Source organism: Rhinolophus ferrumequinum, chromosome 13 (genome assembly GCF_004115265.2).
Source record: "Rhinolophus ferrumequinum isolate MPI-CBG mRhiFer1 chromosome 13, mRhiFer1_v1.p, whole genome shotgun sequence".
NCBI classification, from domain to species: domain Eukaryota; kingdom Metazoa; phylum Chordata; class Mammalia; order Chiroptera; family Rhinolophidae; genus Rhinolophus; species Rhinolophus ferrumequinum.
The window spans coordinates 5,410,525-5,435,448 of NC_046296.1; the positions used below are offsets into that span (position 1 = coordinate 5,410,525).

At 49.8% G+C, this 24,924-nt stretch overlaps 1 protein-coding gene across 20 annotated transcripts in view; it reads right to left on the reverse strand.

The window, feature by feature from the left end:
• Positions 1-6,379: 6,379 nt before the first annotated feature.
• INPP4A (inositol polyphosphate-4-phosphatase type I A) overlaps positions 6,380-24,924 on the reverse strand; it is a 106,461-nt gene continuing 87,916 nt past the window's right edge. For 12 of the 20 annotated variants that reach the window (XM_033125276.1, XM_033125277.1, XM_033125282.1 and 9 more), the window contains 8 exons: positions 24,542-24,714; positions 23,613-23,736; positions 22,566-22,692; positions 22,157-22,297; positions 20,277-20,374; positions 18,755-18,867; positions 15,760-15,914; positions 6,380-11,323 (listed from right to left, as the gene is read on the reverse strand). In XM_033125276.1, the coding sequence (XP_032981167.1) occupies positions 11,143-11,323; positions 15,760-15,914; positions 18,755-18,867; positions 20,277-20,374; positions 22,157-22,297; positions 22,566-22,692; positions 23,613-23,736; positions 24,542-24,714 (1,112 nt within the window). In that variant the 3' untranslated portion in view covers positions 6,380-11,142. Of the gene's footprint in view, positions 11,324-15,759; positions 15,915-18,754; positions 18,868-20,276; positions 20,375-20,405; positions 20,865-22,156; positions 22,298-22,565; positions 22,693-23,612; positions 23,737-24,541; positions 24,715-24,924 lie in introns of those variants that run through there. The other 8 variants (XM_033125281.1, XM_033125283.1, XM_033125293.1 and 5 more) reach the window with 2 other exon arrangements.

The window sequence follows — 24,924 nt, forward strand, 5'->3', positions numbered from 1 at the left end:
CGAAACTGTGTACCCACAGAACAACTGCCCATCACCCTATCCCTCCAACCCTGGCAACCACCATCTACTGATGGTGAGCATTATTTCATCTTTTCATTGTCTGTTGGCCATTTGTAAGTCTGGAGAAATGTCTATTCAAGCTTTGCCCATTTTGAAATAGGGTTGTTTGCTCTTCTGTTGTTGAGTTCTAGGAGTTCTTTGTAAATTCTGGATATTCACCCCTTACCCGATAGATGATTTGCAAACATTCTGCACCATTTCACTCTGTAGATTGTGTTCTTTGATGCACAGTTTTCAATTTTGATGAAGTCCAGTTTGCTTTTCCTTTTGTTGCCTGTGCCTTTGGTGACATATCCAAGAAATCATTGCCCAATCCAGTGAAGCTCTTCCCTTATGTTTTATTCTAGTTGTTTTAATTCTTGTTTAGGTTTTTGATCTAGTTTGAGTTGGTTTTGTATATGGTGTAAGGTCCAGTTTCATTCTTTTGCATATGGATATTCATCCACATTTCCCAACATTATTTGGGAAATGTCTTTTCTTTTTATTTGACTGTCTTTTCTTCTTTGAATGGTCTTGGCATCCTTGTCGAAAATCATTTGATGAGCATATGTGCCAGAGTTTAGTTCTTAGCTCTATTCTTCCATTATCTCTTTATGCCAGTGCCACACTGTTTGGATTACTGTAGCTTTTGAAATTAGAACAAGTGAGAACTCCAACTTTGTTGTTTTTCAAGATTATTTTGGTTCCTTGAGATTCCATATGAATTTTAGGATGCACTTTTTTCTGATAGGGAGTACATGGAATCTGTAACTCACTCTGGAGACTGTCCACATCTTAACACTAACGTCTTCCAATCCATACACACGGATGTCTTTCCATCTACTGGTGTCTTTAATTTTATAGTTTTGTACAGTAACATTTTATAGTTTTCAGTCTACAAGCCTTTTGCATCCTTGGTTAAGTTTATTCCTAAGTAGCTCATCCTTTTTTATGTTGTTATAAATGGAATTGTTTTTTTTAAATTAAAATTTATTGGGGTGATAATAGTAAAGTTACATAGGTTTCAAGTGTACAATTCTGTAACACATCATCTAAGTATCACATTGTGTTCACCATCCAGAGTCAGTTCTCCTTTCACCACCATATGTTTGACCCCGTTTACCCTCATCTACCACTCCCCTCTCCCCGGAATTGTTTTCTTAATTTTCTTTTCAGGTTGTTCATTGAATAATGGGTTAACGTTTTATAATTTTATTATGAAATATAACAGACATACAGAAAAGTACATAGGATGTTTCTATTGTGTTAACTAATTACAATAAATAAATCATTACGTAACTACCATCTAGGTCAACAGAACATTGAGCGAACCCCCTGTAATGCCTGATTTTTCTCAGAGACCCTCCTGCTCACCCCCCGAGAGAAAACCACCCTCCTGGTGCTTGCTATGCCCTGCTCTTAAGTTGACCTTCTCCTTTGAGCCTATTGAATCTGGCTCCTTGTGGTGTGTTTCAAATACAGTAGCCCCTCCCACCCATGGGGGACACATTCCAAGACCCCTAATGCATGCCTAGAACTGCATAGGTTTTTTCCTACACATATATACCTATGATAAAATTTAATTTATAGGCACAGTAAGAGAGTAACAACAATTATAAAAGAGGACAATTATAACCATCTACTGCAGTAAAAGTTATGTGCGTGTGGACTCTCAAAGTATCTTATTGTGCTGTCCCCGCCTTTGTGGTGATATGTTGATCGTGGGTAACTAAAACCATGGAAAATGAAACCTCGGATAAGGCGGGGACCACTGTTAACGGGTTATATACGGAGAAAAGCAACACCATCTGGTGCTGAAACAGGAAAGGTTTCAGTTGACCACCAGAATAAATCATCCATCTTCATTCAGTAAACTTCTCTGAGTAGCTCCTTTGCAGCAGGCATTACACTTGCTGTTGGGAACACACAGTAACATGCCGGACAAAGTAAATGGTAAGTGACGTGGTCAATGGGATGTACAATGGGATGTGGTATAAAACATACATTCAAAAATGAAGAAGGGAAAAGATTGTTCTAGAAGGGCCAACTCATTCTGTGGAGAGAAATCACCATTAAGGAGGGCGTGCCTGAGATGGCCTTGAAAGGGGCATGAGAAGGCTGAGGAGGGGAGGGGTGGCAGGTGGTCCATCAGAGGGGACACGGCCCCGGGCTGGAAGTGTGTGGATAGCGTGACAGGATGGGTAGAAGAGACATTTTTGTGGCTGATGAGATGTGCTGGGGAAGGGAGATGAGCCCAGGGTGGGCGGTGGGGTCACTTATCAGAAAGGCTCAGCCAGCTGGGAGGAGAGGGGATGCAGGAGTCAGTGTTGACGTGCTGTGTTTCACACGCCCAAGTAGAATGACTGAGATGTGGTTGGATGTGTAGATGGATCTGGACCTGGAAAGTCTGGGATGGACCTAGAAATTTGGGAGGCATTAGCCAGTAAGTGGTAATTTATTCTGTGGGAATGGGTAAGGCTTCAGAAAGAGCAGCCAAAGTGAGAAGACTTACGGACAGAAACCTGGGAAGGCCACAGGAGCCAAGGGAGGGCAAGTAGAAGCAGCAAGGAGGAAGAAGCAATGACGTGCTCTGTGCTCCCGCACCTACCGTGTTTCCCTGAAAAGAGCTAGCCGGACCATCAGCTCTAATGCGTCTTTTGGAGCAAAAATTAATATATGACCCGGTCTTTAATATGAAATATAATCTAACATAAGACCGGGTCATATATTAATTTTGCTCCAAAAGACGCATTAGAGCTGATGGTCCGGCTGGGTCTTATTTTCAGGGAAACACGGTACCTTCTTTCTCATTGTGGAAACAAGCTTCCTATTCTCTAACCTGTCTCAGCTTTTTTTTTTGTCTGTTAAATGGTACAACAGAGTGACAGCACCATAAAGGCCTGTATTTGAATGCAGACCTTCCTGGACTGGCCAGAAAGGCCCACCAGGAGCCTGGGGCATGAAGGCATCACAGCAATGACGATGCTGAGGCCGAGGGGGCATGTGAAGTGTGGCTATTCTGACCCCCCTCTCAGGAATCTCTCACAGCTCGGGTATTGATGGCTGCCATGCAAATAGGAAAGTTATTACCCATGTGCCCAATCTTAGCACAGAACAGCCTACCCAGGGAGGCACAGGCCAGTGTGGCCCGTCATTGCATGGAGGTAGCCTAACTTCCTGGGTAACGGGCAGACCTGGTTTTACCGTGCTTTGCAGATACTGTGCTTTTTACAAACTGAAAGTAAGACCCTCCACCTGCAAAAAGACAACTCGCCGAAGGCTCAGGCAACAGCATTCTTTCACAATAAAGTAATTTGTAATTAAGGGATATACATTGTTTTTTTACACATAATGCTACTGCACACTTAAAAGGAATACAGTAGAGTGTAAACATAACTTCTATGTGCATCGGGAAACCAAAAATTCGTGGGACTCGCTTTATTGCACTGTTCACTTTATTATGGTGGCCTGGAACCGAACCCACAGTATCTCCAAGGTATGCCTATCTGAAAAATTCAAAAATTTTAAAACACTTAAATTATCCTTTCATTGTGCATTTCTACTGCCAGCAGTTTATCCAGGGGACATCACTGGGCACGAGTGCAAGGTGCAGTCCTGGTTATAACAAACCATTAATGGAATTACATTTTGCAAGTCATACAGCAGGTGACGAGAGCCACAGAGCAGACGTGATGCATATTTATGGACACGGGACAGCCACAACAGCTGACATGAACACGTAACCCCTTTGAAGAATGTACCGTTGTGTCCATACTCTGCACACGAGGAAAGAGAGGACAAGCAGCTTGCTCAGAGTCACCAGCCAGGGAGTGGCAGAACGGGATGGGGACCTGGGTCTGTCTGCATCAGACTTCCATGCTCTTAATCCCACACCCTGCTGCCCTTCTGCTTCAAATTAAGTGAAAAAATCAAAAGTCTCGTGGACCCATGTTTACCAACACCCAAGCACTCAACGCAGGGCCAATTAACGATCCTCCAGTCAGATGGCGGCCACAGAACTCGCCCTCCTAATGCAACGGAATGAATCAGGCAAGACCAAGTTTAATGTTCTTGTCAGTTATTTATTATTCGTCATTCTAAAGACGAGCACATTTACAGCATACATAGCTTTCAATGAGCTAAGAATATATAAAACAGTAACTGCATGTTTATATATATATTAATACTGCCCAAAACAAATAAATAAAAGTACCTTAGAGCACTAAGTTTGGCAGATACAATTGCGTAGGACAAAACTATTATACAGTATTTATACATTTTCAAGGAAACCAGGGGCCACTGTGCTGAATGCCTTGACAGAACCCACAGCACACCCCGGGATTTCAGTGTCTCATTGGGGGCCTTATATGGAACCCTGGACGGAACCCCTATTTTACGGTAACCTATAAAACCACTTCTTTGTACAAGGAAAACTCAAAGCTCTCACGTGACCTGAGGAGCTGCTGGCCACCACCATGCCTCAGTCAGCAAGTGTGAGGAGTGGGTGATGCCCTGTGAGACCTGCCCCACGGGAGCCCGGCTGCAAGGCTCACGACACTGAAACCTGAATATATTCTACATAATTAGCCACGTCTTAGAGTTGTGTGGTGATCCAAACATGAAGCCAAAATCGGGAACATAATCCACAGAAAGGTGTTACATGCAAAACTGCTAACACTTGACTCAACATGTTTTATATTCCCTTTGGATAAATGCAAGCATTTACTGTTCCTCAGACCAAAAAAAAAAAAAATTCTGAAAACAATACGGGTGACATTTAATTTAAAAAGACAAGGGAATATATTTAAAGGTAGTGATGTTAAAAATGAGAAAAGATGGAGATATAAGGGATACTAAAAAAAGTACAAATAAAAATGAAATGGTGGAGAGGTGAAAGGCTGAATCCACCATATTGGAAACTGTCTTTGAACAGGGATTGGCGAAACAGGAGCACTTGACACCAGTGACTGCCACCTCTGCAGTGGGTTTGGTGGACAGGTTTCTCTGCCGTCACCCTCCAGTGACCCCAGCTGCGACAGAAGGGACAGTGAGCTGTACATCCCTCACAAATGCGTCATCCACACCAGTTCACACTTCACCATCGGGCATCAGGAGACAGCACGCTCTGTGCAGTGACTTCTGAGTAGGACGGGGTCTGGAACGTCACCCAGTTCCACCCTGCTGCTCACCCGCTCTGTGTCCCTGCCGTGGGGTGGCCTGTGCCTCAGCTCCCCAGACCCACATTTGTTACGTTTCCAAGTGGCATTTCTAAAGGACCCCAAAGAATACAGGCATTTCCTAAGGGTCACCAATCATTAGATCAGCATCACGAGTATGTGCCACATGTATTTCTTTTACAGCCTTTTAAATAACATGTAAACATCATCACCATGATAAACAAAATTGATAGGACACATAAACTAAGAAAAAAACTCTGCTATGTGCAGATAAGACTCATCATCTATAATAGATGATGAGACATAATTTTCTATGAAATCCCTAAATTAATCCTTTTCAAAATCTCATTTTAGGAAGCTAATTTCAACTTTCTCAATAGTCACCTTACAGAACAGAATGAGAAGAGGATAGTAACAATTATTGCAAACTTAAAAGACACTTTCATCAGACATTCAAACATGATCATATTGTCTTTTACAAGACAATAAACTGGGAAACCCACAAAAGGACGTCTGTTCTGAAAAGCTTTAGGCTTCCACCATCTACACACACAAACCCCCAGTGTGGTGACAGGCACTGGCCATACAACATGCAGGTCCTGGGTACTGTAACTCAACATCCAGAGAAGACGGGGAGCCGCCCCGTTGGGCATGGAGGGACTGGATGTGGGGCTTAGGAGAACAGGAGGCAGCTGGCTTCACATTCTCAAGCAGACACCCTGTTCTATAACTCGTAAGGGACAGACATGGCCCCCACTTGGGCAAGGGGCTTTGCAGGTGTGATCTTCTCATAGTCTTATCTCAGGCTGATGCCTCAACCTTTACTTCAACTTCTGGTGTCCCCTGTACTGTTACAGACAGGACATTTGTTAGAACCACCTGCCCTCACTGCACGAGCCAGCTAGCTTCTTTCCCCAAATCTTGGCAGCATTGAACATTTACGGGTCTGCCCAGGATGCAGTTGTTTACTATTTACTGTTTTACATTCGGAGTTTTAAAAAGTAGATAGTAATTCAATGCTCAATTGAGTTACTCAGTAGAAAAATAAGTTAGGTGAGCAGCGCCTAAGTGGGCATTTAAAAAAGTCTTGTAGCATTTCAGAAAAACCTAGTTTGATTGGGACACGTGACTACAGATGGGATCTGTGCGCTTCTGGCCGCAGGGTGTTTAAATGGACTGTCATTACTATTCACACTATCGAGCCAAATGTCACCTGCTACTGATTCCAAGGTGGGGGTGGGGGTCGGGGGGAGCAGGGGGAGGTGCGAGGGCATGCTTCATAGGCTCTTTAGTGGAAGAGTTTTTAAAAACACAAAAATAAAATCCAATCCTTCAGATCTTCTTGAAGAATTCCTATATGACACTAGAGGGTACCCACATTGTTATGTGACAGCTAATTAGAGGACACCGTGTGTTCACGTTTCGACCTTGCCGTAAGTCCCTTCGGGAGGCCTGTAATGCCTGGGGAAAGCCTTCAGCTGCAGGGAATTAAACGCATATTTGCGACTTCCAACATTCTTCATTGTATTTTCTCTTCGACAACCCTCACTGGGGAAAAAACAAGCACAAGAAGTGACAGCAGTAAAAAAGGAAAAAAGAAAAGACTTAAACTAAGATGAAATGAACTGATTATTCTCATAGCATTAAAAAAAAAAAAAAAAAGCTTGATTCATTTAAATGGGTGCCGGACTATTTACAACAATACACACATAGGATGGTGGGTTTCTGAACAAGGCTGTTAAGAAGCACAGAGATGGACACATGCGCAATGGGACTGCGAGTCCTGCGTTTCCAAAAGCAGCACTGTATCTAAGTGGAAGCAAACTTTTTATTTAAGTTAATGGTTTCATGTATTTCACGTGTAGTTGTCTGAGAGTCTGGCATAACTAGTGGTTCAGAGCTTCTGATACACGGCGAATTAAATGGGAAAATAAATAGTGGACTCTTACCCAAGCCTTAAGAGAGCTGTGTTTTTCTATGTTAGCAACATAGAATCACCTCAAATTCAAAATGCTGATTTTCCTTGCAGAATTCAATATGGGGCAAAGCCATCTGGCTGAGAAGGCAGCTCTAACATGCTGTCTCCTGGGCAGGTACAAAGCAATCCAGGGCCCAGGCGACGGCTGCACCGTGGGTCTGCACGAGTATCAGGGCTGGAGCGTCGTGAAGGAGTGACCCCCACTGAAGTGTCCTGGTGGCAGCCAGATGCTTTTTCCAGGCGGGCTGCCCTTATTGTGGTCGCCTCTCAGAAGAGTGCCACTGAGCCCACCAGTGCCCTTCCCTAGACAGCCTGCTGCTGGCAATCGGCTCCAGCTACATTTGATGGGGGGTTGTCATGGCAACCCAGTGGGCAAACCAAACATGGAGCAGGAGGATGAGGGGTGAGGCAGGCCTCCCGTTCCCCAACGAAGCATCAGGGGAGTTCTCTGGGAAGGGTTCCATTGTAGACCACAAATTAATAGGCAAAAGCGATTCTGAATATAAATGACTTCCTATAGCATAGTCTAACTTTATATTTTTATAATATTCTGAGACTTGCAATTACATCAACTAGTTATCAAATTCAGTACAAAATACCCCTTCTGAGATGTAAAATTTTCCGTTACCAAGAAACAGTGATTTAAAAAAAATATTTCCAATCATATGAACACCATTATGTCATGCATTTTAAAAAATGTATCAGTGGCAAGTGCTCGAGTCTTTTAAAGTGAAAATGACAGTCTCATTTTCAAGAACATGTAAAATATTTTTGGTAAGACAGCAATTTTATTTAAAAGGTAAGCTCAGGTAGCTCAGAAACGTATCCACCTGCTTGTTATTAAGTAATTTAGTGACTCCAATGTGCTTCCCTGTAATCAGGCCTCAGGCTTCAGCAAGACGCGGGTCATCTGAGCGGAACACTAGGCCTCACGTGCAAGGAGCCCTAGTGTTTGCTCACATCCAGTAATCAAATAAAAATATATTTCCACTTAAAGCAGAAGCTCTAGTTCTATGCACAGTTCATCTCATTTAATCTTTGCAAACTCTCACATTATCGGACTCTGTCAGATATGGCTTCTCTATTTACACAGAAGTGTGTGTACTTCTCAGAAACCATCAATCACGAGCAAATGCCAAACTGCTTTGAGGAGCAAAGAATAATGTGTGAACATAAACATTATCTTTTATTTACGTGTTGAAGAAGCTAATTACTGCTTTAACTGGCTGAATACATTATACCATAAATTATTTCTTTTTGAGGACATCCATTTTTTAAATGAAAAAATCAGAATGAAAACCCGAATGACAACTCATTTTAGGGACGCCTCTGGTTTTCCCTTTCATGTGGGGATCGCCCACTTTAGAACCCATCTGAACATCGGTGCTTAGTGACCCTGAGAGTACAGAGTGGCTGCCTGCGACCAGGTCTCAGTGCTCACACCAACCGAGAAGCAGCTTGAAAACCATCACCAAATCTCAGCAATTCCCCTTTCCTGAGTCATCTTCTCCTCTTTGTTTCATCCTGCCTATTTCTCACTAAAGCAGAAAAGATTCTACATACACATTTAGCCTGATTTAACGGGTAAAAGGCCTTAGTGACATTAAAGCTTAGCACAGAGGGTATGCATACAGAGTCTCTTTTCTCAGATATTCTACAAAAAAACACACCAACAACCCACAGCCTAGGCTGATGGAGTCTTTCCTTGTGCTGACCCTGTAAAGTTACAATGCGTTGCCTTTTGACCTGGTCCCTGAAGAGAAAACCAAAACACCTACCCTCCCTCCCTCCCATCCATTTCCCGTCAACCGAGCAGCCAAACCTACACGAGGCAGGAAGGCCTGGTGGGCAGCATGACAGCTGGGGGGCAGCCTCTGGTGTCCATCAGGCCCCCTGGAGGGGCTCCTCCAGGGGGCATGGCCTCCCTTTGCTGGGTGATGGGCCCTCAGGGAGTTTCTGGACAGTGTCACAGATGCACCCACGGGCCCCAGGAAGAAGAGGGCATGCTGTCTGCAGTCAGAAGGGACCCCTCACCTGTGCATGGCCTCTGCCCGCCTGGAGGTGGGCACAAGCACGTGTCACCACCACAGGGCCTTAGGAGCGCTTTACCCATTGCAGTGATTGGGGAGCTGTGGGCGGGGACTAAGCGCATCTGTGGTCTTTTCCATCCTTTATATAAAGTAAACGAAAGGGTCTTACAGGGCTGATGTTTGTGCCTTAGTTTGAAGGAGGGCTAGTGGTAAACACACTCCTCAAAGAATCTGGACAGGGCCTCATCTAGCACCCAGGGTCATGTTCTACACCTCTCCACTGCCTGTCACTGGCACTCGGAGAGCCTACTGAAGGATGTCAGCTGCTGTGTCACACAACAGCCACCTCACTCATTCTAGAAAAGACAGTGACCACATTGCACTTGTGAGAAGACTGGACTCAGCCATAGGTGTGACACCTGCCCCAGGGCCCCTGCCATACTCCGATCGCGTGAGAAGGACAGTCTTCCACTTTAGAATTTACAGCCTGAGCCTAGCATTTGTCACTCACTGCTAACTGCTTCTGTGATTCCTGGAACCCAGACCCAGATCTCATACCGAACAGACAAATCCCAGAGTAAGTTCTGGAAGTCGTGGAGAGGGAAGAGAGGCCAGAGTCTGTGGTGGGCTGGGTTTTTGTGCACACGTGGGTGTAAAGTTCCCGGAAAAGGCAGCTTCTCTGAATTCACCTAAATTTTTCTAGACTGGTTAAAAAAAAAAAAATCCACTTTCATAAAATACAGTGTATGGGGAACCAGCTGGAGGTCAAAACTGGAAGACAGAGAAGCACTGAGTATTTCTGATACAAGGTCTGAGGAATTTCCCCCTTATTGTTACCTTTACAGGTGTACAACTACCCTTCTGTCAAATGTGAATGTCAAGGTTATAAACTGTCCCATTTTATAGACAGTGCCTTGTTAAAATTAAGTGATAATAGCAAAAACCAAAGCAACTCTCTCTCACAGCTCCCCTTGGCACAACTGCCCAAAAGGTAGGCCTCATTTTTTTTTTTTTTTGGTCACTTTTCTTTGACTTTTTTTTTTTTTTCCCATTATTAACAGACATTTGATTCATAAGAGAGAAAAGATGTCTGGACTTTAATCTGAATTTAAAGATGCAGTTTTTAAAATGAAAAAATGCTATTTCAAGAAAAATAAACGTATATCACTTGAACAGCCTTTTGTTACTAAATGCATTAATCCCTGTAATCAGTTTAATGATCCTTAAGGATGTAAAAGAGTAACTCAAAAGTCACATGCAATGCGTTATTTTTATGTGCCTGACTTGGTATAATGTGCTACTGTATTCACAGCTTTGTGTCATCTCAACTTGGAAATGATAAACATAGGCAAGGAAATGTTATGATGCTGCAAACTGTTTGCTACCGTAAGTTAAGGAACTACGCTTTGAAATGAAAGCAGAAGTACGTGTCCTATCAAATAGGCTTATGTAGATGACCCACTTATAAAGCGCCTATCATTTTCATTGCTCTTCAAAAGGAAAGGAAGGGTATGCAGAACATGTAAAGAATAGTATCAAGTATGCACATTCTTTTCAGACAGAATTCCTTTCTCTGGGAAACGGGGCACATGAGAGAGACAGGTAATTAGTAAACAGCTTTACATCAGAAGGGAAGAGATTCGGTACAGGCCAGCTAAACAATGCAGTCACAGGGCACTGGAGGAACATGTTACAAGCACTAAAAACTGTAGGATGTAAACGAACAAGTCTTCTTGGTGAAATAACTGGGCAGGTATTTACAGTTCAGAACAACAAAACGTCAAACTGTAAGGCATGGAATATTTCTTGGCAGACCTCGCTTTGACACATTCCTTCTGTCCAGTTAGGTGCGCGGTGGCTGGACATATTCTGGCACTTTTGTTTTTCTTGTGACTTATTTAATTTTTCATAATGACATTCATTTGCAACGCAATTTGGTCACCAGGTATGCTATGCTCAGAAAGAGCCACACAATCAGTAAATTGGGGCTCAGCGCTAATAAAGGGATGGAACAGAGGAGGCTGGGGTCTAGCCTTAAGTCTCGGATGGGTACCAGGCCGCTCAAGTTCTTCTGGGTGACTACCTCCCGTGTTCCAATGCTGTGAAAAGGAAAACGTTTGGGAAAAAGGAAAAGAGAAAGGGAATAAAGAAAAAAGGGAGACACGTGCAATGGATTTTATCAAAAATATGGAAAAAAGAGGAGAACCAAGAGGCAAAATTAAAAAAATAAAATGGAATGAAGCCACAACAGAAAGAAAAGATGAGATGCAGAAAAGGACGTAAAAGGAATATCAAAACAAAACCAGCACAGTTACAAGAAAAAAGGAGAGAAAGAGAAGTGAAAATAAGGAAAAAATACTGTAGTCTACTGAAAACACACACATGTAGGCTGACTAATGGTTTTCCATGTTCACGCTCTCGGCCGCCACACGCACCGCCATGCGCCCGCCATGCTCTCACATGCCGCAGAGACGAGGCCCTCAAACAGCAAGCTGAACATGAAGAACCATGGGGAGAGGGGGAGTTTGACCTTCTCACACGTGTCTGAGCAGCGTGCCGCTGCAGTCTTGCCAAAGCTGCCTCTTGATTAACCGTTCAGACAATAACCATTTACCTCAAGTGTCAACTGGAGGCAGAGCCCGCACAGGCCTCGCCTTGGCTTTCAGGCTAAGCAGTGGCAGGGCGTGAGCTACTGGTGGCTCCGCTTTTCATGTTACTGTCCCCAAGAATGTTATGCAACCAAACTCACATTGAAATTTTGGCTTCCCCCACTTCTGGTCCAGAAGAAATGTCCTGAGGTGAGACGGCAGCTAGAACCGTAGGACTCTGGAACCTCATCCTCTATGCATGGCCACCAAAGTGGCAACAGTGACACAGAATCAGAAGTGATGGGACACGGTGGGTAGCCCATGAGGACCTATTGGGAGAGGCAGGTCAGAGGTCCTCCCAGGCTTTCCCAGAGGAAGCTGGAAGCCCTGGACTGGCCCTGCTGGGATATGCCATTCTGATATGCCACTTTCCATGCTGTGAGCACTGACGGTCACATCCCCAGCCAGGACAGCCTGGGGGGGTGGTCACTGTGGCTTCTTAGGAAGGCACACTCTGCTTCAGCCCTCGGATTGGGGACCGAGGGGACCACCAGCAGTGAACTGGAATCAGCTCAGATGGCTCACAAGGACCGAGTGGACATATCTTTTCCCCACTCCCATGGTGTCCCATGGTGTCACACTGGTAGCTTGAAATAGGCCCCAGTGAGAGTATTTATGCCACAGAAATTGGCAAGCACTACAGATCAAGGCTTGTTGTTTGCGTAATTGAAGAGAGTTGGCTGTTCACCACTCGCTAGCACAGCACTGCCACCGCTCACCCTGGGCCTCCAGGAGGACAGCCTGGGTACCAGCTTTGCCCCTGACCCCACCGACCTGGCCCCCATACCCCAGACTGCATGCTCGACTCTCCCATCTGGTTAGATGCAAGCGAGAAAGCAAGAGAACCAAAACACACTCCCCCACTCAGGGGCACGGCCACCATTCACTGCTGCCTCCTTAGGGCTCTCGGCTGAACCACACGTCCTCGCCACCCAGCAGCCAGAGATACTGGCTAGTGACCCAGCCCCGTCGGGCCTGCAGTCTATGAACACACACGTCTTCTCCACACGGGTCAGTCAGAAAACATGGAAGTCGGGAGGAACAGCGTCGCCTTACAGCAAATGCAGGCGGCGAGAGCCGCAAGGTCAGGTGGGCAAGGCAGCAGTGAGCCGTGCCCGGGGCGGGAGCTACGAGGATTCTGGGGGGGCGGGCAGAGGCGGAATGGGGTGGGGCTGTGCTTCTGTTTTTAGTAACTTCTTAAGCGATTAGTAAGGTGGCACATGTTCACTGGAGAGGTTTCAGAAAAGTCAGAAAAACATGAATAAGAAACTAAAAAGACAAGCATCATGGGAGGTGGGTGGGGTTTCAGGGAGGCAGGGGAGGCCCAGGGGATGCTGCCTGTTCCCAGGGGAGGAAGGTCCTTCCCTGCTCAGGGCCTGGGGGTCCTCGCTGGGAATGGAAGGAAACATACTCGGAAGCGCTCAGAACTGTAACAGGAACAGTAACACCCAGAGGGCGGAGAGCAGGCACTTGGGGGGAGACCCGGGCGTGGGGACCTGGGTGGGGGGTGACAGCTATGGGAGCCGACTGTCACTTTGGATTAAAGGCCTTGCATAGGCGCACCCTTTTTAACCTAGGGAGTCACTGGGGCAGTGTGGCGGGAGAATGCACAGGACGTTCACTGCGCCTCTCAAGTACTCCACACCCACACGCAGCTCCAACAGTCCGTGAGCACCTGGGATAAATCATGCTGTGCTCCCAACGGGAAGGTCTATGTTTATTAACCTGAAAAAGTGCTCACAAGACAGTTAAGTGACAAAAGGCTGAAACAACAGGCAAAATTGCATGTGTAATTACATTTGTGCACGTGTGAGTTTTGTTTTCTATGTTCTTCAGGGACTGGTTAACCAGTGTGTGGCTTAACCACACTCATGCCCGTGGGGTGTGTGTGGGTGTGTGTGTGGGGCTGTGTATGTGTGGGTACAACCTGCATTTTCTAATTTTCCTACAAGGAATATCAATTACTTACGTGATAAAAAGTAAAAGCTGCTTTGTGTGCTGTAAACTATAATGCTAGTCTGTGCGCATGTGTGCACCCCACAACCCCACAGCGGGCTCCAGGCCAGCAGATGGGGCTGTCCCTGTCTCTCTAAGGAGTCCCTTTCTCCCTGTTCTCCTGCGACCTGTGTGCTCACAGGCAGTCAGAATGAATTATTGTTTTCGTCCCATTTGTTCCCGAAGCCAAAAGTGGCTTCGGGACAGAGGCCTATGGTCAATTGTCCACCTAGCTCAGGGCCTGGTCTACTGTAGGGTGTGTGTGTGCTACGTGCCGCTGAGTCGGCTGTGACTCCTGGCGACCCTGTGAATGAGTGACGTCCACAGTGTCCTGTCCCCAACAGCCCTGCTCAGCTCCTGGAGACTCAGCCTTTGGCTTCTCTTATGGAGTCCATCCATCTCATATCTGGTCTTCCTCTTTTTCTGCGGCCTTATATTTTTGCCAGCATTCTTGTCTTTTCCAGAGAACCCTGTGTTCTCATCATGTGACTGAAGTAGGACAGCTTCAGGTTTGTCATGTTTGCCTCCAGCGATGTCGCAGGCTTAGTTTGCTCTCCTGAATGGACCTGATCCTAACATCTTTTTTTGTTCCAACAACCACAGGTATTCCCTCTCCACATTTTTTGTTTCTTTGCTGGCTGAGGTCTGCATGTCACCAGAGCGGTCCCTCTCACCACTTCGCAGGTAACAAGGCACAGATGTGGCTGGAAACCCAGGCCCTGCCACCCCCCATGGCACCAGGGACACTGAGCCTTAAGGGGACAGACTCCTTGAGGACAGGCCGTTAGTCAAGGGTGCCCCAGACAGGGGTCTCTGAGCCTCCACTGCTTCCCTGAGGCTGAGGGCAGGGAGGGTGGTAAACTTGTCCAAAGTGCATAAATAGGTGGCCCTGAGGTGACAGAGAGGTTTAGATGAACTTGGAAAGACAAAACGGACAAAACGATTCCATTTTTACAGAATGCTGGAATCAAGAGGCAGGAGCTCAGGCGTGGTTTTTGTGCATCATTGTGAGAAGGTCAAACGGCAGGAACATACAGAAAGGATAAGAGAATTGAACGCTTTAAAGAATTTGGTGAGAGGACACATGACAAAGAACATTCAGGAGGAGTGACTGCTGGAAACGAGACTGTGACAGCATTGGTGACTACAGTGAAGGAGACGGAAAACCAGGTTTCTTATCCTTTCTTTTGGTATGTGGGGTAAGGCGCTCCCCGGCAGTGCTTGAAACAAGGCATCGGTCAACAGTAGGCAGTTTTAGTCCCGGGTTTCATCTGCAAACACGCCTGCTGCCTCAGAATCAGAACATGGTTAGGGTGAGGTCACCACAGCCCACGGACAGGCGGGCGGGAGGCTGCTGTCACCACAGAACACTCATCTGACACTTTGCTCATGAAAGCAAATGGTGTCGGCTGCTGGGGAAAAAGCGGAGCAGACCCGTGCAACCTGCAGACGCACTTGTCACTCAAGTTTGAAAGGAGACATACGTATGATATAAAGAGCAGATGCCTGCTGAGACAGCGCTGGCCCTAACTCACACCCACAGCAAGGCCGGTGGCTGGGGGGCAGGCCATGTGCCAAGCGGCTTGCACAGGAGCCACCCCATGTCACTTCCTGACACCTGAGCTTGCCCCGTCTACCTGTTTCAGTGCAGTCCTGCTCTAGAGACTGCGAGCTCCTTACTGCCCCCTGGACTTGAACAAGGACGCTGTCTCAATTGGACAGCGCCAACAGTTTGACTTTGAAGACACTGGTGCATTTTTCCAAAGTCAAACCAGGGTGTGACCCCGAGGTCAGGGGGCTTGTGCCGGAGGGAGGGTGGGGGCGCGGGAGGCAGCAGCGGGACCGGCCGGGCTGCAGTGGGCAGGCGGGCGGGCAGCGGGCAGCGGGCTCACCTGCGCATGCACTCCAGGGCCTGGGTGAAGACTTGCGGGGCCATGCCGTGCTCGTGCTGCAGGATCAGGCACTGCTCCAGCGTCACCGACATGGCCGTGCGGTCCTTGGCGCTCTTGCAGCTGGTGAACCGGACCCCATTGAGACGGCGGCAGATCTGCCAACAGGAAAACAGGCTGCACTTACAGGGGGACCATGCAGTGTGGAGACACCCTCCAAACGCATGGGACAGAGGACAGAGGGCCTGGCCCCTCCCCGCCCCACGTCCTGCCAGAGCTGGTGCTGGCAACAGTCACTGCCCATGGGTGGCCTCGCTCCCCAGCCACCCCTCCTGCTCCTTCTCCCACAAGACACTTGTTCTTGGCCCAGACCCCCTTCCCTTCTGAGGTGCCACCATCTGTTCATTGACCTTACACGCTACCCTCTTCCAAACTATGCCCACACCATCTTGTCACGTGCAGCCCTTTGGTCCTGGCCCCTCAGAGGATGGGGGTTGGGAGCAGCAAAGACCACCTCAAGGAGGTGAGAGCAGTTCACAGGATGCCCAGCCCCTGGCCAGGTGCCCACGCCTTTCTGGACGGCATAGCACAGGCCCAGGTCTCCACAGTCCTCCTTACCCACATGGGTGGGAGCTCAGGAGACCACTTGCCTTTGGCCACCTCCTGACCACTGGGCCCCGCAGGCCCTTCACCGTCCCCTACCACACCCAGGGTCCTGGCACAGGGTTAGGCGCCAGTGCATCTCCCTCACTTATGAGGGGCTCGCACGGTGGGGCCACCTTCAGGCTGGGAAAAGGCCAGCTCAGGGCATGCCCTCTCCCCATGGGAAGGACATTTTGAGTCATTTCCTCTGCACCACTGGTACAATCCTAGGTACACAGTCCCCAAGTCCAGAAAGTCCTACAACAAAAGGGTGTTTTTTTGATAAGTTTGTGGCAACCTCATTTGGCAGCACACCCAGATTGGAGCTGGTATAACCCCATTTTGAATAAACAGTTCTCCTTTTCAGTGAATCAGTATTAATGAGTTTGATTCCAGAGTGCTGCCCAGACTCCTCCGGGGATGTTCAATCATGTACGTGCACGTTACACCGGGTGACGTGCACCACACTACACACATGTGCACCAAGTCCACACCACGTCACGTCTAAAACACGGAAACGTGTGAATTCCAAACCATGTGGCCCCATGAGCCTCAGATAAGGACCTGCACCAACTACTACATGTTGAATGAGAAATGATCCAAGCTGGACCCTGGTGGGCTCCAGTGACGTGGGTACTCCAGAAAGATCTGCCACCGCAGACTGCCCTGAGTACGGCACCACACCTGCTGCTCAGGCCAGCAGAGCCGAACAGGCAGCCACCCCAGGATGCCACCAGGCAGACAGCACAGTGTGGTCTGAGCACTGTGTCCAAGGAAAGACAACATGGGAAATGCCCAAAAAACCTCAGCCAAGACCACCAGGAGGAGGATGGGCTTCTTTTGAGGACAAAAAAAAGTAAAAATGAAAGAAAAATGCCCTAAGTAGCCCCTAAGCTAGGTGAAGAGTGACTTGACTCAGACTTGTTAAAATTGTAACCGACGAAGTAAGGGTGCCCGTGGCCATGCTCACTGAATTCCACAGGCTGCAGAGTTCACGACCCAGATGCGTGACACAAGCCAGAAGTACCACATGCACAGAGGGCCCATCCAGGCCTAACAGGAGCTTGCAGGAGGAAGGCCCAAGGGGGCAGGCCGCAGCGCCAGGCTCCAGTCTCCAGGGGCTGCCACCAGCCTGCGGGCTCTGCCGGTCTCCCCATCTGTGAAGTGAGGTGTCGGACCTGACTCATGATATTCTGTTTGGCTAGGGACCCCCTGCTCACACACAGTAATGAAAAAAAATAAGATCCAGAAAAGGAGGCAGCCCTGGGCAAGTGGGGATGGGAGGTCCCAGCACCTGAGTGGCTTCCACGGCTGCCCTCACACCCACTGGCTCCCGCAGCAGATCCCAAGTGGACAATACGAGAACTGATGCGTCCAAGGGTCTCTGAGACCCGTCCACCCCTGAAGCTATGCTTCTATACCTTGGGGACTCCACTGGGAACAAAAACTACGGGGCTGCATGGACTGCTTTTTTCACCTGGTGACAGGGAATGGTCCCTCATCGCTCTGGGTGATGATTTTTCTATCACGTAGGGAGAGAAAAACAACCACACTTCCCAAACAAGGTATGCACAGGTCTCTGTAAAGCTGTGGAGGGACAGCCCTCTAACCTCTCCTCGGGCTCCATAATGAGGGCAGTGGCCCAGGTGTCAGTGGGCAGGGCAGGGCCAACTCCTTCCCCAGGGCAGAGGGCTGCGTGCCCATCCTTCCCCTGTGCTCAGGCCAGGCAAGGAGCTGGGATGCCATCTGGGGCCACGTGTGCCCCTGGTTCTATGTGTGTGAATCCCAACACCAAAGACGTCCCAGTTATGCCACAGAGACAAGTCAACCCCAACCCCCATCAGGGGAGTGAATGCCGTGCTGGGAAACTGCTCTGGCCCCAGACTCTGAGCAGAGACTCAGAGCTCCACAGGCAAATCTGTGAGAAGGTGTTTCAGGGGTGAGTCCTCAAGGAAAAGGGATTGAACTGCAATGTACAATAAATGTAGCCTAAAGAGACTGCAAAGGCCACCCCGGTCTCCCTTTGGACCCATGAGAAAACGCAGGAGGCAGTAAGCTTTAGCTGCCATCAACTGCGCAGGCTTCTGAAGGTGACAACTATCAGCAGCCAGGTTATTAAAAGGCCCCGGGGACAGATTCTGGGTCAAGCTTATCAGAATTCAGGCAGCCTGAAAGTAATGAACTCACAGGTGACTTTCAGTATCTGCCTGAGTTTGGGGACACACGCAGTGACTTTGCCTCGTTCCTCCTGGAGGAACGTGCTCCCTGGTGCCCGGCCGAGACTCGGACATCTGCTCTTACTGCGGCTGGCGCCGGCCGGCCCACAGCAGCCCCGTTTCCTCTCCGTGCCGCGTACCTCAGCAGCTTGCCAGAGGATGTCCACGTTCTTGTTCTTCCTGGCGTGGACGTTCTGGGCCAGAAACCGCAGCAGCTCGGGCAGGCACGTCTGGCTCCGGGACCGTGGCAAGCCTGGAGGACAGGAGTCGGGCTGGGGCCAGGTAGGGACTCGGTCCAGGGAGCCCTCGCAGCACGGAAACGACAAGGGAGGCATTCCCGGCCACAGCTGGAAGTTTAGTGTCATTGCAGCAGGAAGGATGGTGTGTTTAGGGCCTGGACCTGGCGGCCAGCATGGTGGGCACTTAACCACTTTCACTGCCATTCCAGTCCCACCTGCAAAGGGCACCTGCTTCCTCCCCTTTCAGCTCTACCAAGGGGCTGGAGGGCAGACACGGCACCATCAGAGGAGAGAGAGAGGGAGGCCAACCATCTCGTCTTCACAACCTTCCGTCAGAGATGGAGGACACTTAGGGCAGTGGGTGTCGGCCACTGAGGGGGCTTGGCCGTCCCTGAGGGGCGTGGGAAGCACAGCGTCCTGCAGGTGAACTTGGCCTGACCCAGGCAGGCATCCTTCCACCCTCTCCAACAGCTCCCTCTGCCACCATGACATCTCCAACCCTTCTAGGACCCTTCAAACTGGCAGACCAGTCAGACCGCTTCCCCTAAAAAATCTGGGATGTTCAGACACCGGGATCATTAGGGAATGAGAGAAGTGTCAAGGTCACACCTGAGGAAAACAGCCATGGTGCCTGAACCCCCAGACTGAAACCAAATAAATACATGGGGTTCTGAGGTCGAGCTGCACATACAGTGAGCACCACACAACCTCACCCTGGGGGACACAGGCTCCTATACTAATCATTTCACACTCCTGACATGTGCCCAGCACATGCAGCTCAGAGGGTGGGGCAGAAACAAAGAAACGGAAAGAAGGTGCAGTCTGTGATGGGGGCTGTGGGCGCCCCGAGAAGGCAAGTGAGGAGCCAGCCTCCTGGGTGAGACAGCACCATCTCACCTCCCCAGACCAACGGTAGCTTCTCCCTGGCTTCCCCGCCGCCCCTTTAGCTACACCTGCCCACAGATGAACCGAGCACACACGGGTATTCACACAGTGGGTGCCACCTTCTCAGCCTCACAGACCAGCAATTCTCAGGGGCTGAAAGCTACATGGCCGCCGCTCCCGCAGCCTCCCAGGTCTGGGCCGCAGTCCAGAGCTGCTGGCCCCGCTCTGGAGAGGCCCCCTGGGCTGCTTTTGCTCCTGTAGAAGCCTCCCTCCTGGGCTCCGTCAAGAGGTTATGTTAACGTCTCCTGGGGCCTTGCATTAGTGGAAACTGTCCCCCGCCAAAAAAATGTTGGGCATAGGACCCGCCCTTCCTGACTACAATGCTCATCAGTGACTAAAACAGTGTGTGACAGAGCCCACGTGACGTGGGTGGGAGAATCAGCCAGATAGGAGAAACTCCAGCCTGAGTGGCAGGAAGGGCTCAAATACCCAAAATGACACAACAGGTACAACCTACCACAAGTGAGGAAATACTTACAGTCCTCGGGCAAAACTTCCTTAAACTGCTCAAAGTAGGAATTCAAGCGCACCAAACTCTCCACGTTGATAACTTCTTGTAAAGACGTATCGCCAAACCTGCAGAGGTCACAGGAGACACCATCAGTTGGCTAAGGTCGTTTTCTTCTAGCATGGCCGCAATGCATTCAAGCCAACAACGCTGATTCTAACATTTACTGCACACATCAAATTCTGAGCCACTTCCCACCTCCCAAGCCTAAGGTCACCTCTACTGTGTCGGTCACAACTTTAAACACACTTCATGAGCAGGAGCCATGCACAGTTTGTTACAGATGTGCCCAAGAGGGTGTCAGAGCTCGGTCAGTACCAGCCCCTCATGCAGCACAGCCCAGAAATCCCTCACAGTGCCCATCTGGGGGTCCCCATGTCCTCTCGTCCCAGAGGAGCTCAGGAGAGGTGACGGCAGGGGGGCTACGGCTGGGGAGTGTGGACAGTCCTGCACTCAGTCTGCATGACCACAGCGGACAAGCTGTTCCTCCTGGATGGCTGGAGGCGCCAGCTCTTCTCACCACGCAGATCACCTGTGCACCATGTAGACAGCCAGGGCCTGACAGATGTGACAGGAGAGGAAGGCGCAACGCGGTCATGAAAACATGCAGGCTCTGAAGTGCAAGGCCTGGATGCCCAGCCCAGCTCCACCCCTCTCCTGCTGAGTGACAGCCCTGCCCAGCAGCCTCTTCATGGTCCCACGTCACCACTCAGAGGGCCAGACGCCCTCCTGTGGGTCCACCACAGCCCGTCCACCCCCCTGGGACCATCTGGCTTGTCCTCTGGGCACCTGCTGCCTCGGGGGTCACCCTGGGACACTGGCGGCTGGGCCGTCACTCTGCTTGCTGTCTCTGTCTCTCTCTCTCTCACCGGCCTTCCACCTGACCGCTGCCACCACTCTCCATCCACACAACCCTGCCTGTCTTTGGCCCGGACTCTTTCCAACAACTTCCCCATCACACTTGTCCCCTCATACCGTTCTAGGACATGGCCAGCAAGCGAACTACATAAAAGCTAAGCCTGACCATGTCCTGCCCTGCTACCTACACCGAGCAGGCTGACCCTACACCGAGGGACAATGGATACTGACCACTGGGTTTAATGGCCCAGCAGGAATATGATTTATCATCCTGGAGACCAAATGTCCTTCACAGCAAGTGCTTTAAGAGATCTGTTTATTCTAAAGCAAACACATCACATGAATATCATGATAAAACAGGAGAGATTTTCATGTACTAGTGGAAGGTCATGACAGGTTACACACACTCTACCCTCCCACACACACACGTGTGCACACATTCCTGCACACATAACTCCTCCCTGCTGCCTTTAGGATCAGGCGTGGCTCTCGACCTGGCACGCCGGCCTCTCCAACATGACCACTGCCCATCCCTGCCCGGGACCTGGGCCTCTGGCCCCAGTTACTCCCACCTGCCTTTGCTCAGGCTTCATGGCCTGAGACACCAAGTCTCTCCTCCACCTTATCTGACCAACTCCTACTTACTCCTCTAAGCCCAGTTCAGCGATCACCCCCTCCAGGAGGGCCTCCCAGACCATGTGACACCTCATTAGGACCCCCCTCCCTGCATTTATGTTCATCCCTGCACCCACACCTCTCTCCTACCAGCCCAAAGTCTCCTGAGGAACAGCCCACGTCTGGTTCATCTTTGTGTCCCTGGCACCAAAGGCAGGTCCAGGTAGATGGCTGCACTTAAAGACTGTTGGCCGAAAGAAGGGAAGGATGGCAAAGTCCATCCAGCACGTGGAGCCTGAACAGGACTGGGTACACGTTCTACATCATCTCCGCGACCACTCCGGCCACTGCGGGCCCCAAGAGGGCCGGGCACACACCTCTCGGCCAGCGTCTGCTGCTCATTGATGCCCACGTTGAAGAGAACAGGCTGCACCCGCAACAGCATCCCGCTCTGGATCTCCCGCGGCAGCGCGTCGAACAGCGGGCCGGGCAGAGGGATGCGCACGTTGAACCCATCCCTGGGAAACAGGCAACAGGACGGGAGAGGGGGCGTGAGAGAAGAGGAAAAGCAAGCTGCCCCAACACATGTGTGGACTGGCCGTGTGGCACAGTCATTTCCACACTGCTGGGCGTGAGCCTTTAAAGCGCTGTGACATGAACGCAGAGGGCTGTAGTCAGCACTTTTAACCGAACGAAACAGAAGAAATCCAAAATTAAGAGTGCACCGCAGGTAATAAACAGAAATTAAGACACTGTGCTAGTTCTGAGTTTAAAAAACACTTGTACCGATTTCCTGTGATGACGGGCAGCATGTCAGCCGATGCGCTGGAAGTGGCCTGAGTGACCTTGAAGGTCACGTTCCTCAAGTCCATGATCCCAAGGCTCATGTCCTCCAGCATGGCCAGCTCCTCACCTGGACAAGAGAGGAGGGGCCTGTCAGGTGGGGGGACCTGCCACCCTCCCGGGGGACTCAGCACGGTCACAGGGTGGGGCACAGATGGAGGGTGACGCGATCGGATGTGGCTGCGATCGGGACGAGAGCCTAGGCACGGGCCTCTCCCCTGGGTGGCTCACTTCTCCACTAGTCAACGCTGCTGTGAATCCCATGGCCATGTTAGAAACACAGCTGGTGGGACCACACACCGTACTGCCCAGCCCCTTCCTGGTGACGAAGGTGTAGGCAGGGAGACAGATGCGCATGGAGCCTCCGAAGGCAGAACCGGCTCATCAGAAGGGGACAGAGACGGTGTAAAACAGCATGCTGTGGCCAGATCCTTGCACTGCACGTGGCGTGGTGTTCACTGGATGTCTTATAACGCCAAAGATTAACAAATACTTTTTAAAGTTATCCATTTGTACCTTCTCAGAATAAATAAATAAAAAATGAAGGTAGGGAGAAGAGAGCCTGTTTAGAGGGCAATTTGGAAATATCTATGACATTTAAAAATATTCCTACCCCTTGATGCAGCAACTGTCCTCATAATTCAGTGGCCGCAGAAATGGGCCCACAGCGCACAGATTTACATGCAGAGACGCAGGGCAGCACTGTTTTCACAGGAGCAATTCAGAAGCAGCCCCAATGTCCTACAGGAAGTTGTTACTAAAAAAATCATCATCCACCCTCAGCCAGGAGAGCTTCCAGATGCATAACAACAACAAATCAAAGGCACGGGGTGTACCTGTACAGGGCTCTCGTTTGGGTCTTTGTTACATACTTTGGTGATGTTGGATTCACATGAATCAGCATGTGTTATTTGTGTAGTCAGAAAAATACTGAGGAAGAAAGCGAGGGATCCCATGTGTCTACACTCCCGGGAACCCTGGGGGTCTCACCGTAGGTGCTCAGCAGGCTCTCAAACTGGGCGAGCAGCCCAATGGTATAGAGCTGCCGCAGGAAGCCGTCATCGTGCAGGCAGGTCCTCAGCTTGATGATGAAGCCACAGATGAGAGCAGTCAGCTGTGGGAGACAGACACCTCCTCACACAACAGCAGTGGCCCTGTGCCACTGCTTCCTCTGCCCCAATGTGACTTCAGCAGCAGCCCCTCTCCCTGGGGTTACTCCTGGCCTAGAACCTTCTGGAAGCCCAGAATTAATTCCCCACAGTGAAAGCGCCTAGATACGCACAGATCTGTACCAGCTCTGGCTGGAACCTGAGGTGACAACAACCAGGAACAGGAGTGAGAGAGGACATGGTCACTCTGTAAGTCTCCTCAGTGGCAGATTTCCCGCGGGATGAGACAGGCCTCATGGGAGTGGGTGAGGACACACACAGAGCCAGCCCAGCCCTCCGTCACTGTTCACTTTGCCAATTTGATGGCTGGCAATTATGAAACTTGGGCCACTCATGTAAGCTCTTTCCTTTCTGCAGGATAATCGCAATCCCCAAAAGAGCTGTATACGAGCTGCGGCACCGACGACGTATTGCTTTATAAACAACAAAAGGGACCGCGCTGACAGAGAACATTTGTGTCCCCCTCACTAAATAGCTTTGCAGGGAGAAAGGTGGCAAAGAGGCCCGAGCCATCGGCAATGCCACCACATCCTCGGTGCACAAGGAGCAGGTGTGCGAGTTCCCTCCCCAGGGAGAAGCGAGGAGGGAACCAGACCCTCCCCTGAATGCAGACCAATCCATATGTTCCTCCGTATTGAAATCTAGACCCCGATGTTAAAGACATGTGAAAGCAACAGGCTGGGGACACACCGCCCACTGTGGCTTCCCGTGCGCAGCCTGCTTTTCCCAGTGGGGGCACGCAGGGCTTACAGTTTGGCAGAAGACCACGTCCCGGCGGTGCTGCAGGCTCAGGTAGGTGGCTATGGTGGGAGCACTGTCCTGCATGAGCAGGAAGACCATCGCCTTCTTGGCCTTGTCGCTCATCATGGCCACGCAGTCTGTGAGCGTGGTAAGCAGGGGATAAAGAGCCTCGCTCCATTCACCTGGGCACGGGGGAAGGCGGCGTTAGAGAAGGAACACTGAGGAAGGACGTCCTGGAGGTCAATCTAACCGGGTGCCCGTCCCCTATTCTGCCCTGCCCTCCCCACTTTCCCTCTCCTATCCTTTCTGCATCTCCTGCCTCTGCTTGGCCCATGCTCTGGCCCCAAAAGGCACCACGTTACACCTGGAAGTGACCCAGCTTCTAACCTTCC